The sequence below is a fragment of the Lipotes vexillifer genome, unplaced genomic scaffold (genome assembly GCF_000442215.2).
Source record: "Lipotes vexillifer unplaced genomic scaffold, Lipotes_vexillifer_v1.1 scaffold325, whole genome shotgun sequence".
Classification (NCBI taxonomy): domain Eukaryota; kingdom Metazoa; phylum Chordata; class Mammalia; order Artiodactyla; family Lipotidae; genus Lipotes; species Lipotes vexillifer.
The window spans coordinates 2448330-2468153 of record NW_006799313.1 but is presented as its reverse complement, the minus strand read 5'-3'; the positions used below and the strand labels follow the sequence as shown (position 1 = coordinate 2468153).

The window sequence follows — 19824 nt, the reverse complement described above, 5'->3', positions numbered from 1 at the left end:
CCCCCCCACCTCGTAGCAAAGCCTGAAAACACCAAAAAAAAAAAAAAAAAAAAAAAAGAATCCACAAAAACTGTACTCCCAGTCTTCCTAGGAGTACAGATGTAACTAAAGATTTTGAATTTCAAAAGCCATCACTTTTAGGGGTGTAGGTTTCATGCAAAATTGAAATACAGAAAAAGAGGAGGAAAAAGACTGCAGAGGTCATGTGATCAAGAAATGAAGCTAAAGAAATAAAGTAAAAATTTTAATTTTCTTTTGGCATTCTACATTCTCAGGTATCCAGTACCTAAGGAGCCCTCAAAGCCAAAAAGGAAACTTTAAAAGCCAAAGACCTAAAATCCCTTTTCTGCCTGGTACTGCGAAATGACAATTTATTCTGTTCCTCTTCTGGGACAATGTTCTCAGACACCTTGTGACACCATTGTCCTACCAATTTCAAGGACCACAGTCTCCCAGTTCAAAGGAAATGCCACATTTTCAATATCATGGAGTCAACAAGGAGGTTAACAATGTTATATGTGTTGAAATAATAAAGAATATTTGAATCCTGTTGTGAAGCAAACGGTTTCATTCAGAATAAGAGACCAAGGTGAGGAAAAAAGGCTCTTATGGCTTTTGATTCAATGGCACCAGGTAGATGAAGCACGAATATTGGCTCTGGAAGTCAGACCATCTGGGTTCAAACACTAGCTCTGAAACCATGGGTCATTTACTTAGCCTCTCTATGCTTCCATTTTCTCATCCATTAGGTGAGGGGATAATAATAATAATAATAATAATAAGTGGGATTTATTATCACTAGTTATTGTGAAAATGCAGTTATTTTTAGTGTCATTTTATAACTAACATTGAACCCAGGAGTGTCTTTGGTCCTCACTAAGTGCCTCACACAGGTCATCACTGACTTCCTATATAAACCATGTAAAGTAGGTACTATTAACATCCTCATCTAAAGATGAGGGATTAGGTACTGGGATTGAGGCTCCACAGTGGGGGACGATGGATTAGAATCCAGGCAAGCAGACTCCAGAACTGCACCATGCATGATGGTGTGCTGTGAAGCCCCTCCTCATTTCCAGCCCCATCATTTACTTAGTGTTACGCTGAGTGAGTGGAATCCTGTGGGTGTTGATTGCCAAGAACCAACGAACATGATTTGCTGTCAATAGACTCCAGGGCAGATAAGCCCCCTACAAATAACCTTGCTCTTAGAACACTGCCCTGCACAGCTGAGTCTCTGTGGTTTAACTGCCTACTGTATTTTTTTAGTCCAGAAACTTCTGAACTAAAATTTCTGTTAACCGGGGAATGTGCCATGAAATATTCTGGGGAATGAATACAATTTCTGCTCTCAGAGGTGTGCCTCTAGGGAGATGTGCTTTCCCAAGGAAAAATCTGGTTTTCCAAAGTGAATAGAAATTTCCCTTACCCTGAGAGGGCTTTATTAACAATTTACCTCATGGGTATTCAGACATGAGGAAAAAAGTTTGTACAGCAGACCTGAACAGATGATTTGCTTGGCTTTCTACATAAAAGAGGGAGGGGAAAGCTTTGATAGGAAACTTTCCTAACATGGTTAAATGTACAAATTCAAAACCAAGTAAAGGAACACATTTGGTCATTATCACATGTTATGCTTTTTCCTTACTATGCTGAAATAGCCTTTCCTTGGCTACGACCACACAGACTTCTAGATGTTGAAATTTGTCAAAGTGATCATGATCTCTTATGAAGTACCTAAGGAATTCTGGCTGAAAGGACACAGGCCCAAACAGCCCTTCTCTGGCCAGATGGTTTATTTATTCTTATGCTCTTTCCCAGAGAGTTAAGCTGCACCTGGGCATTCTTTATAGAGACGGTGGCCTTTAAACTATTGAGCTGACATCTGGTGAAACCCACCAGATGGAAGGAACAAGCAGCACTGAGTGTCACTTTGGGCTGCCCACATTTGTGTGGCTAGAGAAGCAGGTTGATGACTGCTTAGTTTGACCAAACACAGGAGGGTGGAGGAAGGTCACCTAGGGCAAAGAGCCAGGTGGAATCCCTCCAGAGCCTTCTGGGGTCTCTGTATAACTGTGGGCTCAATCTTGGCCTCATCACCTGCTCTTGGACCAGCTGGTTTGAAAGAGGAGCCCAGAAGAGAATGGTCTTGCTAAGACCTACCTGACAAGAAAAACTGCTCTCTCAGGGCACAGGAAAAAGTAAACCTGTTAATGGCCTTTTGAAGCTGAAAACCAGCCCTCAGTCAGAGAAATCAACTGTTACACAAAAGGTGTCTGGCAGTGATGTGGGCAGTGGTAGGTTATGGAGCTGAAAATTTACTCTGTTGATGGATCCTGAGGACCAGCTGTAGATGCAGACCATGATGAGTTCCAACCCCAAAGATCATCAGTGGGTGAACAACAGGACAGGAGCAGAGGCTATATTGATGAGTCATAAGGTTTCAGAACTCGTGACTCAGAACTGTGATCCCAGGATACACCACCTCCCCAAACCATGTTTCATCACAGCCCTTCGCGAGAAAAGGGCATGAACGCAAAGGGAGTAAGGATGCTCCTCAATCTTTATGTGCCTTTCATATCTTCTCGAATGCATGTGCTAAAGTGTGTGATCTCTTTGGTAAAGTTATCTACCAAAAATGCTTCTCTGTCTCCTTTTAGAAGGGATAAATGGCTCTGGAATGTATTCAAAGAGGAATTAAAAAACAGTAAGATCAAAAGGAATGTGGACTACAGGTAGAGGCTGGAGAGAAGAAGAAAGAGGAGGGAAAAAGGACAATATGATTTGAGATGGTCAGAGCAAGAGACATCGTGGGTGGCCAGGAAGTGAGCCTGCCTAACCTGAAGGGAGGAAGAGAGAACACGGGCTCTTTGAGCTTTAGGTCGAGGATATGGCTACAGAGAGGTGTCCAGATCAAAAGGGTTCAGGAAGACCTGTCTCCCAAACCAAGTGGAGCAGGATGGAGCCCACGCCCAGTGCCCCCTTGACTACTACCGGCTTGGGGACTGGCCCCTTGTACCTGCTTCTGTTTACTTGCAAGGATAAAGAGAAGTCACTCGGGTGAGCACCAGTCTTGACATCGGGCAGGAGATAGGGAAATGGGGAGACAAATTGCTTCCAAGCCACAGTCTAAATCGATTTTAAATGATTTATCTCCTGGCCTTCCTTAATGTAAGCCAAACACTTTCAGTTGTTTCATGATTGTACTTGGAATTGCATTTTAACCATATTTTCCTAAGAACTAACATTAAGCAACATTGCTTGAGAGGCATCAGGGATTTTCTCCCCTTTCTCCACATTACAGTTAAGTCATTATGTAAAGAGTTGTTAGAATTTGGGAAACTTCTCGCTCATGCTCAGGTTTTACTGACAACGAGCGGCAAGCTGCCTCCTTAGGCCGTGAATCTTTCTTGCTCATGACAAGAACTGGTTGTGTTCTCGTCTGGAATGTCCTCCTTCCCTTTCCCGTGATGGTCCCCTTCTATCCCAGCCATCCCTCAAGGGCCATCCGCAAACTCCAGTGCTGAGCAGAGACAGCTCTGATCACCCACCTAGACAACTCGGCTCCCACCGTCTGTGCCACTCACACTGCATGTATTTTCTGCCTCTTTTGGGAGTGATTTGTGCCCATGCCTGACTACAATTTAAGACTGGTAGCTTCTGGCAGCCACAGACTGTTACTCATTTCCCTTAGTGCTTATCCACCATGGTCTCCTGCTTCTTAGAAGTGCTGAAAACGTGTTAACTGAATGACTGAATGTATGAACAAATGCATTCGCTTCTCTCCTAAGTAACTAGTAGTGCAGCTAGTAGTCTCTCTCTTGTCTTTGAGATTCTCCCATGTTCAAAAAATATATATTTTACTTCCACTGAGGAAAGTGCATTTATTTTGTGAATACAATTTTGACAGAACCAAAGTATGGGCTAATAATGTTGTAAATTTTCATCATATAGTGCTCATTTCTTATTTAAAAGAGTGTGTGACACACCAATTAAAAATGAAAAGGTTATAGCATAGTAGGCACTCAATAAATAAGTCTTAAGTGAATGAATGGAGTGGTAATAGGAAATTCGATAAAAATAGAAATGGTAGGAGTAGAAAAAGGGTAGATGCACAGGAGGTTTAGAACAGAAGTAGAGAGAGGGAGGGAAGAGGGAAAGGAGACCAAGGCTAATTAAATTCAAAATCAGAAATTCTGGTTTTACTACAAACTTTAACTTGATAATTTAACAAGTAGAGAGGCAAGGAAGTTGGCTGAGAAGAGAACAGACTTTAGAGACAGACATCTGGATTCTGACATTCATTCAGCCACTGTGTGACCTTGGACAAGTGACTCAACCTCTCTGAGCTTCACTATTTTTTTAAACCTTTTAATTCTGAAGTAATTTTAGATTTACAGAAAAGTTATTAAAATACAGAGAGTTCCCATACATAGCTCACCCAGCTTCTCCCAGTGTTAGCATTTTTCATAAATATAGTCCCTTTATCAAAACCAGGAAATTAACATTGATACATTCACACTGATCAAACTACATGCCTGATTAGAATTTCACCAGTTTCCCCACCAGTATCTTTCTTCTAGTCCAGGATCTAATAGGATCCCAAACTGCATTTAGTCGTCATGACTCCTGGTCTCCTCTAATTTTTGACGATTCCTCTGTCCTTCCTTACCTTTCATGACCCTGCCACTTTTGAAGAGTACAATGTCTTTCAGTTTGGGGTTGCCTGATGGTTTTTTTTTCTTATGATTAGAGTTAGGTTATTTTTTTTAGGGGGGGCAAATACGTCATAGAGACTATATCTAGTCCTGCTGAGTGCATCACATCAGGAGATGTGACCAGTAATAAGACATCAATATGTCTTATTACTGGTCATGTTGACCTTGAGCATTTACTTAAGTTAAGGTGGGTATCTACTGGGGTTCTCCACTGTTCTATTTTTCCTTTTATAACTAATACATATTTTGTGAATAGATACTTTGAGACTATGCAAATATCTTGTTTCTCATATTTTGTTCAATAATTTTAGCATTCATTAGTGGTTCTCGCCTGTAACAATTTATTGCTGGGGTGTCCTAATGGTGATTTCTCATTTCCCTCATCCCTTCTACATTTATTAATTGGAAATCTTTTATAAGTAAGAGCTGTACCTCTCCCTCTCCTCCCATTGATTTATTTATTCACTTATTTATTTATATCAGTATGGACTCATGAATATTTACTTTATTCTATGGACCACAGTCCAATACTATCATTATTTATTTTGTTGTTTAAGCTTCACTTTCTTCACCTGTGAGTCAGAGATAATAACTGCCTTACACAACTGTCATAAGGATTAGTGGGATTAAAATATGTGACACTGACAGATAAGCAACAAGGATCTATTGCATAGCACAGGGAACTCTACTCAATATTCTGGGATAACCTATATGAGAAAAGAATCTTAAAAAGAATGAATATATGTATATGTATAACTGAATCACTTTGCTGTACACCTGAAACTAACACAACATTGTAAATCAACTATACTCCAATAAAATTAAAAGAAAAAAGAAGTGACAATGTCCAGTCCAGTCCTAAGTGCTAGCTCCTTTTCTTCTTTTTCTTTACAGAAAGTAAAGCCACGCTAATTTGGAGGCAAGACCATTCTAAATAGGTGAAATCTGAATTTAAGAATTCTCTTTCAATGGAATGAAGCCTTTTTACCTGAAATGATATAAAACAACTAGAATTTAGCTCTCCCAGTTTTGCCTAGCGTAGGTCATTTGGGATCTGCCTGTAATGACTACATTAGACTGATTTTTTAATTGGCATACGCATAATATGTATGAAAATAGATGCTTGAGAATACTTGAATACAGACTCTTCTTTTAAGTAGTTTAGGTATTTTCCCAGAAATCTTGTTTACGTTTTGAAGTTGCTTAGCTTAACTATTTTCAGAGATAGTCCCAAGCATGCCTTAACCCAGATGTGGTTCACATCGTCACTGATTCTGAATTAGTGAAATCACTGTTTCATCTTTGATTCCCAAAGTTATGGTACTAAATGGAAGAGATCCAAGTTTTCCCTCTCCAAAACTAACTTAAAACTAGCTTTTTAAAATTCAGGTAAATCACTTTTAACTTCAGGTGGAATTTAAAACAACAACAATAGCGACAAAAGACAAGGGTAGGGTCCTAAGGATGTCTGAGTGAGTCGATCAGGAAGTTTAAAATAATTCATGATATACAGTAAGATCCACTAATAAAATCACCCAGTTTACTGGAACTTTCATTTTCCACTCTGTTTTTATCAGCAAGGAAAATCAAGAACATCAGATTTATTTTAAAAGGCAACTATGGGGGCCGTGTGGTTTACAAGCATTCATTTGGACTCCCAGAGAGTCTGTCTTACTCAGTTTGGAGTGGACCAGGAATCTGCAATTTAGCAGGTGTCACCCTCAGTATGAGCCTGATACAGGCGAGAGGCAGGATATTGTTGTGGTTCAAAGCCCAGGCTCTGAGACCTGACTCTTTGGGCTTGAGTCTCACTGCTGCCACCTACCACCTGTGTGACCTTGGGAGAAGAGCTTCATCTCCTCATGTCTCAGTTTTCCCATTGCTAAAACGGGGTCAGTGATAAGGATCTGTCTCTCAGGGTTGTTGTGAGGAACAAATAAGTGGCACATATTAAATAATTAGTATGACAGTGCCACATGGATATTAGCAATTCCTATGGATAATGGATCTCCCTTTGAGGAATGATGCTCAAGGCATGTCTGGATACAGAATTGCTCGAGCTCAGCCTCTAACACTTTCCATCCACTGGGCTTTATCACTGTTGTGATACAACCATCACCAGGGTCATGACTGGAAGGCTATGGAGGCTGCAAGGTGAACTGCTATAGTTGGAAAGTGTTTAAGTAACAAAGGCTGATTGATCCTCTGTCAATCAGAGATATATACGAACTAGGATGGGAGCATCCTCTTAGCATTTAGGTAGTTTACTAAATGACTAAAGTAGGAAACTACTGTATTTGTGGAATTCAACCAACCAACAACCACCAAACACACAGACTGAAATTTTGTGTTTTAATATTCAAGACAAAGAAATGAAGTCTAGAAGAAATAAAATATAGAACAGAAAGGTCTGGGTGTGGGGTTATGCTATGGAATGAAAGTGTTCTCTAAGCCTGAGAGAGGAGCATCCTGTGACCCTAGCACAGCATGGCGACCTCCTCTCCATCCTGTCCTTTATCCTTGGTCCAGGGCCACAGGGTGGCCAGCCATTGGCTCTTTTCTTCCCAGTGAGTGCCTAGAGCTCTTACACTGCCTCCTTCCTAGGTGTTTCCAGACTCTGGTCAAACCTGTCCTCTTTAGAACTTGCTTCTGGCAAGGCCTTGGAGGCCACGGAGGGACTTTCTGGGGCTGAGGAGCTTGATGGGATGCGGAGATCAGGAATGAGGTGATTCATTGCCCCTCACGACCATGCTCCTCCCAGCTCTCCTTACCCAGGTATATTAGTGTTTAATTTCTGCTGAGGAGGTCTGATAGTGTAAGACAGAGTGGGCCAGATAGATCCCATGATCCCTTGGCCAAACCCAAAACTGAGACATCTGGTCTTAAAAGCACTTGTAGGAACAGGGGGAGAATCTTTGAAAATGGGCCCAGGGAGAATATTTTGGCAAGGGCATAGAGAAAATGGGGCGGGGGGATACTGGTTGTCCAAAGGGAGAAGGCTTGTGGACATGGTAATGGTATGGGATGGAGATGGTCTCAATTAGGCTGAAGGGTGGAGTGAAGTGAAAGGAGGATGACAGTGTGTCTATCTCACTGCCTGGAAAAGAGACAGTCATCATGGAAGTGGGCAGACAAACAGGTAGATGAGATATCAGTAACAAACAAACCTAAAAGGAGAAATGCTTAAAAATCATTACAAAACATCTCAGAGTGGCTTCTTACCTCATTAAATCTCATCACAAGATCTTCAAGGGCATTATGCTCTCCGTTCTGGGAGGTAAGAATGGATGCTGAGATGGACGCTTTGAGGCAGGGCAGGGACCTCTGGCATTCCGTAGTGCCCAAGTCCCGGGTCAAGAAGCAAAGATAGTCAACCGGCAAGACCCTTCGGTAAATATTCTGTTCCTGCTCCATCAGGATGCTGGCAACTTCCTCTGGGAACTGGATGAGGGGCTGCAGATCAATCAGTTCCTTGCTGATTCCAGCTGAACTTGAAGGGAGGGCACTGGAATTGGCCATAGAGGTGCCTGGTTGGCGTTCTGAAATAAAGCAACAAAAGTCACTGTTACACCAAGGCTGGTATCCCCTACGACAGGTATTTACTTGAGAGCCATTCAAAATTTTATAGGTTTCTCAACTGAAGTTTCTGCTTGGTGAATAGTTCTATACTATCTGAGACCTTTCTGATATCTCTCCTGCCTGCCCCCTCCCACTCCTTGGGGGTAGGGGAAGGCTTAGTTTCCTATTTTCAGAAGCAGAACTGATCTAGCACACCATTCCCTAACCAGTTCACTGTGACACTGCAGAGTAGCAGTGAAGTAAAATGTACCATTTGCTTCCTCATCCTCCGGGACTAACCATCACCATGAAAAGAAATGCAGGTGGGCATGGGCACAGCGAATGAAATCAAAGAGGGAAGAAGGCAGTAGGGGGAGGAGGCCTGTACACATACAGGCATATGCACCCTATGTCTGAACACGCAGGAGACCCAGGAACCCTCTGCACACCAGGCTTCAAAGCTTCACGGTCTGCTCTGCCAACATTCAGCCCTCAAAGACTCTGATTCCACTGAGATTTACCTGGAGGTGTGCAGGGACAGAACCACCTATACAAGTAAGGAAGAAATAGGTAATGAGGAGATGTATCTAAATAAACAAAATAAATAAATCTCATTCCCTGCTCCACAACTGGTAATAAGAAGTTGGTAGCGAGAGGGAAATTAATGAGTGCATTAGATAGAAGTACCAAAGACATTCATTCAGAGGCTCAAAATTATTCCCTTAGCACAAATTCACTTTGCCTCAGTGGATATCTCCACCTTCAGTCCCTTTCTTCCCACTGACTCTTCTTTGCCTACACAGATATTAGTTTTCCTCATCCTTAAATACAAACCAGTAAAACTTCCCTTATCCCTTAAACTCCAACTAGCCTTACCCTTCATTACGTACCTTCCCTAAAGGGGAGTCTACTTTCCCTGATTCCTTCCTCTGTGAGTATGGCGACCATATCTTCTGATCCAAAAATCGGGCCACGCAGTCTGTTCAAATTAATTAACCAATAAGGATGTGGATGGAACAGAAAAATGGAAACCAGGTCTGTCCTGGGAGCTCCTGGTTCTTAGATCACAGTGTTGATTTGGAATACAAAATCATATTTGGTTCTCTCTAAGCTCATATTTGAAAATAATTAAAATAAGGCAGGTACTCAAATCAAGCCTACATGGTTTCACTCTCCAACTTGCTGAATGGTTGAGAAAGTGACCAGATTTCCCCCAGACTGAGTCAGAATGTAGCCTGAATGATGACAGAGGCAGATTGCAGTTTCTGACACTGATAATTTATGTACAGTGGAATTAACCATATATAGGAAGTCTTCCCAGAATTAACCAGCTCTAAGACATGATTTCAAAGCGTAGCACTCTGTGAAGGAAATAAAAGTAACTCCCAAATCTTATGAAACAGCTGCTTATCTAATATGCAAGAGAAGAGATAATGTAATAAAATATGTAAATAACATGATATATTGTAAATCACAATGTATCTTGAGACATGAATCACATGATGTTACAATGAATGAAGAAGAACCTAGTGATTTGTGGGAAATAGCAATAAAGGAGACCTAAACAAATTTGAATAAAAGAAGAAAAAGAAGCCTGGTAGGTGTAACTCGAATAAATGTAGTGGCCCCATGTGTCTCAATATAAGCACAGCATCACACTCAAAGGAAGCACAAATCTGAGGTTAGAAACCTTGAAACATAATGTAGACCTTTAGTGTAGGTTTCCTGAAAGCAGGATTACTCAGGGATTTTGTATCATGCAGCACAAAGAAACGTCCCAGAAATCTTTTGGGGACATATTTTGTGTTCTTCAAGTTCCACATTTAAACAGCAGCTGTTAAAAATACTTCCCGCTTTCTCTCATTCTTGTTGAGCTCCCCTTTAATCTCCTCTTTCCTATTCACAGGCCACACTGCCCCAACTCTCAGCTGTTAAGTCACCATCAGATCTCCCTCTCTGCAACATGGGCAACTCTATGATGGATTAAAGACCCAGGAGCTCTGTGACCCCTGATCATTCCTCATTATTTGTGGAGCAAAGTTCATTAATCCCACAGGCAACCGCAGTTCTTCTCTTGTGAAAAATTTTTTAGAAAATTTCTGGTGAATATAATTATCGATCTCATTTACAGTCAATGTTTGCTCTCAGCCCCATGTTCTCCAGTTAATAGTTATTCTACAGTAGAATAGGGTTGTATCTCTAGACACTCTAACAGCCTAACAAAATTTACTGTGAGACACAGTGTCTTCAAGTTCTATTTCCCTGATAACCGCGTTCAGTACTTTATATGGATTAATTTAGGAGGTAGATAGCATTATTATGTGAGGCTCACATAAGGTCACATAAATAGTAAGCTAGGAAGCTGGGATCTGAATCAGGGTCTTTTTGACTTCAGGGCTCGTGTTCTTGATCACTCAGCGTATAACCTCACGTAGCGACAGAATATCATATTGTCATTCTGGATTTTAGATGCATCTCAAGTGATTTCAGTTAGTATAAATCAACTTCTTGTGCTTGCTTACTTGCAGTGATCTGATAAAATGAACTCTTCAAACTCCAAAGGTAAGGATTTGACCCTAGAGCATGGATAGATCCCTTCTTTATTCAGCCTTGAACCATCACGTCAATCACTACATTACAACTACGTTAGAATGGAGCACATAGAAACTCAAAAGTGCCCTCTCCTTTCCTTCTTATAAATTCATAAGAATGTTCCCATGCTTTAAACGGGTATTTTCCAAAGTGTGTAACACTGAATTTATGCAAAACACCGTTCCTTGGTTAATAATTTAGAGGCATACTGGGTTAAACAAAGTTAAACAAGCTTTCTCTTCTTCTATTTTAACTGCAGGACTTCTCAGAGCCTTTAATAAACTCCACGAGGGGCAGCACACAGCAGCTCTCTTCAACCTTGCTGTCTATATATCATTTGCATGCGAATTACAGTCTCCTCAAAAGTTTTGTCGGTGGGGGAAACAGGGCCTCGGGTGCTCGTGGGGTTAGTGTTACCAAAGAACCTTAGTCCCTTTTGGCCCCGAAGCCGCGCTGAGACTGGTGACGCTGCGGCCTCAAAGCCCGGCGTGTGGGCGCGCTGCTCCGGGACTACGTCGAAGCCTGCGGGGACGCAGCGGTGGCGAAGGCCCGACCCGTGTGGGTGGCCGTGTACGGGGGGCTGCTGGGCGGCGCGGTGGCCTTTGAGGAGGCGCTGCTCCATGCGACAGGGACCCTCCTGCTGCTGGTGCCCCGCCACGCGCAACAGCGACTTGGAGGCGTTTGTGCAACTGCTGCTCTGGCTGCGGGGCCGCGGCTGCCTGCACCACGTGAGCCCGGGCCTCTGCTCGCTGATGTACGAGGCGCCCTTCGACGCCCAGGCCAGCCTCTGCCAGGTCCGCTGCCGCTACCTGCAGCCCGGCTGGGTCGACTTCCTGGACCGGGTCCTGGATGTGGGCTTCGTGGGCCGCTGGTGGGTGCTGGGGGCCCGGATGCGCGACTGCGACATCAACAACGACGAGTTCCTGCACCTGCCGGCACATCTGTGCGCCGTCGGGCCCCACCAGCTGCACTCGGAGGCCAACGAGCGGCTCTTCGACGAGAAGTACAAGCCCGTGGTGCTCACCGACGATCAGGTGGACCAGGCGCTGTGGGAGGAGCAGGTCTTGCAGAAGGAGAAGGGCCAGCTCGCCCTGAGCCAGGCCGACCCGCTCGCCGGTGCCGTCGGAAGTCACGAGATGAAACCCAGACCAGACTGGGTCCCGATCGGGCTCTGAGCCCCAGCAGACTGTTGGCCCGGGATTGTACAGTTGGTGCAAGTGAGCCTCAAACGCCGAGTGACAGAAATAAATTATTTGCACTGCTCTCTCCCTGAGTTTTCACAAAATCGGGCACCTCCCTCTCACCTGTTGATTGTGAGCTGACGCTAATTCAGAGCCTCCTTGGTCTAGGAGTTGGGGAGAGCAGAGCGACATGCCGTGGCATGTTTAGCACTGCCAGTTAGTAAGGCGCTTTAGAAGGAAATAAGCCTTTGTTCACTGGGCTTCACCCTTCCCCTGACTGAGGTATCACAGTTGTTAAGTGACTCCCAAGCTCTCCTAAGAATTTTCAGATTTTAGTTTTAAAATTTGAACTGAAATGTTTATCCTCTATTCCATGAGTGACATTTTTTTTAAACTGATTTTTAAATTGTAGTCTCAGAGGAAACTGGAAAAATAACAGAGACATCCTGTGTACCCTTCCCCCAGCTTCCCCCAAATGGTAACGTTTTCTACAAGCAGTACCAAACACCAGGAGATTGACATTGGGGTGAGTAAACTTTTTGCTTTTACCATATGTGTATTGAGAGTGATGTTAAAGTGACCTGGAGGGATAAAGCATTTTCTGATCTGGAAATCAATATGGAATCATAGCTTCTGGTTATGTTACACCTCAGTAACCCTGAAAACACAGAATCCCCTGGAAAGGAATATGTTGCTGTACATAGCTGGGTTATAATTGTACTTTTAAAACTGATATTAGAGGAATGAGACTACCTATGTCACTGATGTGGCCCGTGGCTAGTTAATAAACCAGGAGATGAAACCAAAAAAATAAAAAATAAAAAAATAAAACAAACAAAGAAACTTAGTCCGCCATATTGCCAAAGGCAATATGTAAAGATCTATGTAAAGGTCTAAGGGTGAGAGAGACCACGGCTTATTTAGGAAACTGCAAATCATTGCCAATGGCTGTAGCATATATTAAGAGAGATGGAGCATCACTGTAGGAAATGAAGGAAGCTTTATTTTCCAGAAGGCACTAGAGAACAGGTGTGGCTCATGAAGGAACAATGGGGGTGGTAGGAGGATCCAAACATACTCGTGAAGAAATGTACAGCCCAAACTTTTGGGTCTCCCGGTGGATCTAGGCAATCGCCCCACCTTGAAGGAGGGGAGTCTGGGACAAGTCTTCCCTTGAGGGATGCTGCTATGAGAGACATCCACTTAATCCTTGGTTGCCCCCTTCCTTTCTGGTGATCAGAAAGCCCTCATCTTGCCTATAAACTGCCATTCCCAGGGGCTGTTCACAAATTGTGCAACCCAGAAATATCCAGAAAAGCCTCTACAATGGATAAGTACTTTTCCTTGATAACTCTTCACCCAATGCCCTGGGTATTGTGGCTTTCATAACTCCCACTCCTAGAATTCTGCTCCCTCCTTCAGGGTTAGCACTTGTTCAGAAACTTTAGTTTAGGTGTAAGCCCACGGAAGAGCCTTGGGCTTGGCCTAGAGCTCAGCAAAACCTGCCACTTCCCATGGATTTCTCTTTTTGCCTTTTGGTCCCTATCAAAAGGTCTTTATTGCTGTGTCTCATATGGAAGTCTAGAGTTTACCAAGTAATCTCACAAAATCTCTTAACATAATGTGAGGGAGCCATGATAGGTTGGCATGGCTAACCATATTTTTCATAAAGCTTGAGTTAAATTGCTACGAGATTTGCTGAAGAATCCAGCTTGTGAGTGGTCAGCCCTGGAACTGGTAAAAGCTGAGAGAGAATCGGAAGATTCTGGCTCCTTGCCCAGTACTCGGCATTACACCAAGCTGAGCCTGAGTCACCATGGATGTGCTCTGTGTCCAGGGGCCAGCCTTATTAGCCGCCAATGTATCTCAATGGGGTTAAGAAAGGTTAAGCAGAAATTCCTTCATTCACTCATTGAGTGCCTACTATGTGCCAGGTTTTGTTTCAGACTACACTGATGTTGGGACTCAGTGAATAAGAAAAGATCCTTGTTGATATTGAACATCCTAGGAGAGAAGACTGATAAACACTACTATAATATGGGTGGGGGAGGGGAAGATATTGGATGGAGGTTGGAAAGGTGTAGTATTACATAGCATTTTTTTTTTTTTTTTTGCGGTACACGGGCCTCTCACTGTTGTGGCCTCTCCCGTTGTGGAGCACAGGCTCCGGACGCACAGGCTCAGCGGCCATGGCTCACGGGCCCAGCCGCTCCGCGGCATGTGGGATCTTCCCGGACCGGGACATGAACCCGTGTCCCCTGCATCAGCAGGCAGACTCTCAACCACTGCGCCACCAGGGAAGCCCTACATAGCATATTTTAACTAGAATGTTATTTCCTCAAGTCTTTCTGCAAAAGTCTTCAAAGCTTTACCATCCAGGATGCTCTTGGCTTGGTCACCCTAATCCTTTTCTGGCGTCTCAACAAGAGCTACTCACCTAGCTCTTGCGCCTCATCATTTATTAGCCCTTTGCACGAAGTAACACATTTTAATTTTTACAAAGAACACTGTCAGGCAAGCGTGATTACCCCCATTCTATAAATGACAAATTGAGGGTCAGAAATGTTAAGCAATTTGTCTAAAGACTCATTGCTACTAAGAGATGGGGCTGGAACTAAAATTCAGCTCTGACTCCAAAAGTCTACCATCTACTATGGTCAACATTTTGAGAGATCTTCTGCAGGAGAGAAGGATTCCCCTGATTTCCTGCTCAGTCTGTTTCTCTGTTTTTCTCTGTTACACACACACACACACACACACACACACACACACACACACACACACACACAGAATCCTTTCTGGGTAGGGAGAGAGGTGGTTGAAAAGTTAGGCAGGATTATACCTTACAGGAATCTGACTTTAATGAAAAATAGAATATAGTACTTGCATTATATTTTGATGGTAGCTTAGTATGTATTTATGTATATATTTACAAAGGTAAAATCTTTGGGAGAACCTGCCACATAGCTCTGCTTCTGAAATGTTATTTTTCATCCTAATTCTCTGTGAGTGGTGGTGTGATGGGCACAAACTTTCTTGGGAGGCAAAACAAAAACTTAAACATGCATACCCTTTGTCTTAGCAATTCCACTTCTGGGATTTTATCTGACAGAAATTCTTGCAAAAATACAAAGTGAGGTAAATTCATAGGTACTAAAATTGAAAATTTAAGTGAAAAAAAAAAGCAAGTTGGGAACAATGGAATATGAACCTATTGGAGGAAGAATTTTATAAATGTAGGTATATGTTTGTATCTGTCTAGTACACACCAAACTAATGAAAGTGTTTATATATTGCACAGTTCTGTTTCATTGAACTTTTTTCTAACGTAGGTTTGACAGTATTAAAAAAATATCAAAATGGTATCTGAAAAATTCATCCAGAGTACAAAATTCTAATCTTCTCATGGGCACAAACGGGTTTGACATTTGAGCTGCTCAGATCTTTTCCAAATATTGCAATACTGGTTTTGAAAAATTTCTTCAAATTACAATTAGGGAAGAAAGTACGAAAAACTTTTATTATATCTACTCTATACATTTTTCTTTGATTTGAATTCATTTTGTAGACAATCCCTTTATTTTTTTAACTTAAGCACTGGATTCATCAACTCCACATTTAGTAGCCTTTGAGTGATACAATTCCAATTATATAAGATAAGACAGGAGAGGAATGATGTTGATTTCATTTTACGAAAGATTCAGAGTTGGCTTAAGGACAGTCTCAGGCAGAGCTGAAAATTGCTTTCAACAGGGAAGTGATGGGTTTAGAGAAAGGTTAGTTAACTGGTGATGCTTTCTCATTATCTGTTATTGGTTTTCAGAGTAACAATCAATCTTGCAACAAATGTGTCTGGTTTGTCCTCAAAACTGCATGATTTTACAAGTTCACAAAATCAATGAGGCATGTTATTTCTAAGTCGTACTTTAAAAAAAGAAAAAAACCAATATGCCTAGATTGAGAATTAAGCCATATTCAGATAAAACTCTTTATGGGACTGAAGAGCCTCTTAGAAGAAAAAAATCTGACAGAATTCTTATTAATAAAAAGTAACTCTGCACCCTGATTTCCAATGAAATATGAGCTCACTGTGAAAGTATAAAAAATTTAGAGACATATACAGAAGAAAATTAAAATAATCAATAATCCTACACCCACAGATAATCTCTGCTAATATTTTTGTTGTAGCATTTCACATTTTATATATATATACATATATATATATGTATATATATATAAAACATTTACAAAATTAGCATCAGAACACATACTTTTTTTCTAAACTTAAAACAAAAACAAAAACCCAACTTACTCTATAGTGCACATTTCCCCAACTCTAAAACTAGTTTTCTAATATTGGATCTTAATGGCTCTTTAGGAGTCAATGTTATGTTTAACTATTTTTTATTGTTAGTAATAGAACTGTGATAGAATTTGTAAATATATCATTATATGTGCTTAGTATGTTTCCAAAAACATTGAAAGAGAGAAAAATTCCCTGCCCACACTGGGAAATTTCCAGGGAGCAGTAATTTCTTTTCTTTTCACGGCACATTAACCAAATGTTTTAGCAGTCTCTCTCATTGATCACCAATCTATTTCTGATGATTTTGGGTAAACAAAATTAATTGAGCCAAAATTCACATGGTAAGCTATAATAAGATGCCATGCTTAAGAGGAAAATGGCATTACTGACTCCAAGTTAATAGGAGGGAAACTCTGGAGTGTCAGTGACAATCTAATGCCCTTGTACCCAGCAGCACATTCCTGATGGCCAACCCAGTAGATGTGGCTAGTTCTAGAACCGAGCCCAAGCAGGCCACCTGAACTCCAGAGTCTGATCTGGCTGAGCTACTTAAACATATACTAATTACCCTTAAGGGATTCTGTGTCTCTATTTTATAATTATAACCATCAATAATAATAACACTAAATAAATTATAATATCATTAAATATATAATAACCACTACTTACTGTACACTAAGAACTGCACTAAGCTCCCTAAAGAGGTCTCACTCGGTCCTCACAAGCACTTTGTGCCATAGCACCCTATGCTATTATACCCATTTTAGCTGATGGAGACAGAGGTTACAGAACTTGCTCAATATCACCCTGAGATTAGCGATGGAAGCAGTGCCACATCAGTCTAACGCCAAAGTCCAGGCTCCCCAAATCACCACCCTACACTGACTTGAAGGATTTGTTCCTCTCAGTGTTTCTAGACAACTGACAATCAAATGTTTTCCCAGTGGTAGGTAAATGAGGCAGGACTTGGACCAAATGCTTGAGCTGGAAGGACTACATTCAGGGATAGTTGGGACAAATTTTCTACACTTTACAAATCAGGAAGCTATGCCTCTGAGAGGTCAAGCTTCTTGCCCAAGGTCATGGAGCTGATTATTGGCAAAGTTGGCCCCCAAATCCCAGTCCAGGGTATTCCCTCTCTACTCCACTGTCTCCCCTACTTGGTGTGGTTAGAACCTCCAGTGCTGTAAACTCTTGGGGTGAATCTCCCCCAGAAGGAGAAAACAGGGAAACAGAGAGTATAATCCAGTGGTTGAGTGAGGTCCTGGGAGTCACACAGGTGTGGGGCTGCAGCCCACCTCAGGTACTGACTTGTGGCATGACCTCGGGTAAGTTCTCTACAACCATGTCACCGTGATGATAGGGAAATTAAAATGAGAAAATGCATGCAAAATGTTTAGTGCATATTCAGCTCTCAGTAGTTAGCTATTTTTTATCATCATGAATTCATCATTTGAAAGAGGAAGAAGGAATTCTGGGGCCTTTGATCTTAGAAGCCAGATGGAGAGACTTAGTCATATATCAAACCATTTCAGGCTACGGAAACTTTTGCTTTGTTTTTATAACCTGCAACTTGTACCCTCTGGTGTGGTGCCCACCAATAATCAAACATTTTCAAAAAATCCTCATTTATTCATATGAAAAGAAATATCCATCACATCTTGCCATACATTGTAGTAATGGATTCTCTAATTTAAAAAAAGCCATCCCCTACCCACCCCAAATTTGCTGTTCTTAGCTCTGCAGCTCTTCCCTCCATGAAGAGAACATTCGTATCCCTTCTAGCTTGGCATTATCAGCAAACTTCATCGAGACGCCAGACTAGTCTCAAGAGTTAAATCCTTTCATGCTAAAATATTGCTGAGCTTTGTATGTCCATTCTTTTTTTTATTGAGATACAATTCACATACCATAAAATTCAGTTTTGAAAGTGTAAAATCCAGTGGTTTTTCATTATGTCCACGGAGTTGAACAACTGTCATCATAGTCAGTTTTAGAACATCTTTATCACCGCTGCAGATTAGCAGTCATTCCCCATGGCCTAACCCACATCAGCCCCCAACAACCACTATTTTCTGTCTCTATGGATTTGCCTGTTTTGTTCATTTCCTATAACTGAATTATACAACATGTGGCCTTTTGTGTATGGCTTCTTTAACTTATAATCTTTTCAAGTTTAGTCAGTGTTATAGCATGAATCAGTACTTCATTTCTTATTATGGCTAAATAAGATTCCATTTTATGTATATACCAAATATCATCTATCCATTCATCAGTTGATGAACATCTGCATTGTTTCCACTTTTTGACGATCATGAATAATGCTGTTACGAACATTCGTGTAAAAACTTTTGTGTGGGTAAATACCTAGGAATGGAATTGCTGGATCACATGATAACTCTATGTTTAGCAGTTTTTGAGGAATGCCCAAACTGTTTTCCACAGGGACTTCACCAGTTTACATTCTCCTGGCAATTTCTCCACATCCAGGTCAACATCTGTTTTCCTTAATTTTTTTTTTAAATTATAGCCATCCTAGTGAGTGTGAAGTGGTGTCTTATGGTTTTGATTTGCACATCCCTAATGACTAATGATGTTGAGCATCTCTTCATGTACTTACTGGCCATCTGTATATTTTCTTTTTTTTTTTCCTTAATATTTATTTATTTGGTTGCACTGGGTCTTAGTTGCAGCTCGCCGGCTCCTTAGTTTCAGCACATGGGCTCCTTAGTTGCGGCATGCATGTGGGATCTAGTTCCCTGACCAAGGATTGAACCCGGGCCCTCTACACTGGGAGCATGGAGTCTTACCCACTGCACCACCCGGGAAGTCCCTGTATATCTTCTTTTGAGAAACATCTATTTAAGTCCTTTGCCCATCTTTGAATTGTGTTCTTTTGTTGTTGTTGAGTTTTCTATCTATTCTGGATATTAACCTCTTATTATATATATGATTTGCAAATATTTTATCCCATCCTGTGGGTTGCCTTTTTACTTTATTGATAGTGTTCTTTGATACACAAAGTTTTTATTTTTAAATTTATTTATTTATTTTTGGCTGTGTTGGGTCTTTATTGCTGTGCGTGGGCTTTCTCTAGTTGCAGTGAGCAGGGGCTACTCTTCGTTGCCGTGTGCGGGCTTCTCATTGTGGTGGCTTCCTTGTTGCGGAGCACAGGCTCTAGGCATGCGGGCTTCAGTAGTTGTGGCTCGCAGGCTTAGTTGCTCTGCGGCATGTGGGATCTTCCCGGACCAGGGCTCGAACCCATGCCCCTGCATTGGCAGGCAGATTCTTAACTGCTGCGCCACAAGGGAAGTCCAAAAGTTTTTTTTTTAATTGAAGTATAGTTGATTTATAATATTGTGTTAGTTTCAGGTGTACAGCAATGTGATTCCGTTATATATATATATATATATATATATATATATATATATATATATATTTTTTTATATTTTTTTTTATTATATCTTAT

At 41.6% G+C, this 19824-nt stretch overlaps 1 protein-coding gene across 3 annotated transcripts in view; it reads right to left on the bottom strand.

Moving 5' to 3' along the window:
• PLCE1 (phospholipase C epsilon 1) overlaps positions 1-19824 on the bottom strand; it is a 278203-nt gene that overhangs the window by 117820 nt on the left and 140559 nt on the right. For all 3 annotated transcript variants that reach the window (XM_007471584.1, XM_007471585.1, XM_007471586.1), the window contains one exon: positions 7941-8257. In XM_007471584.1, coding sequence (XP_007471646.1) covers positions 7941-8257 — 317 coding nt within the window. The remainder of the gene's footprint in view (positions 1-7940; positions 8258-19824) is intronic.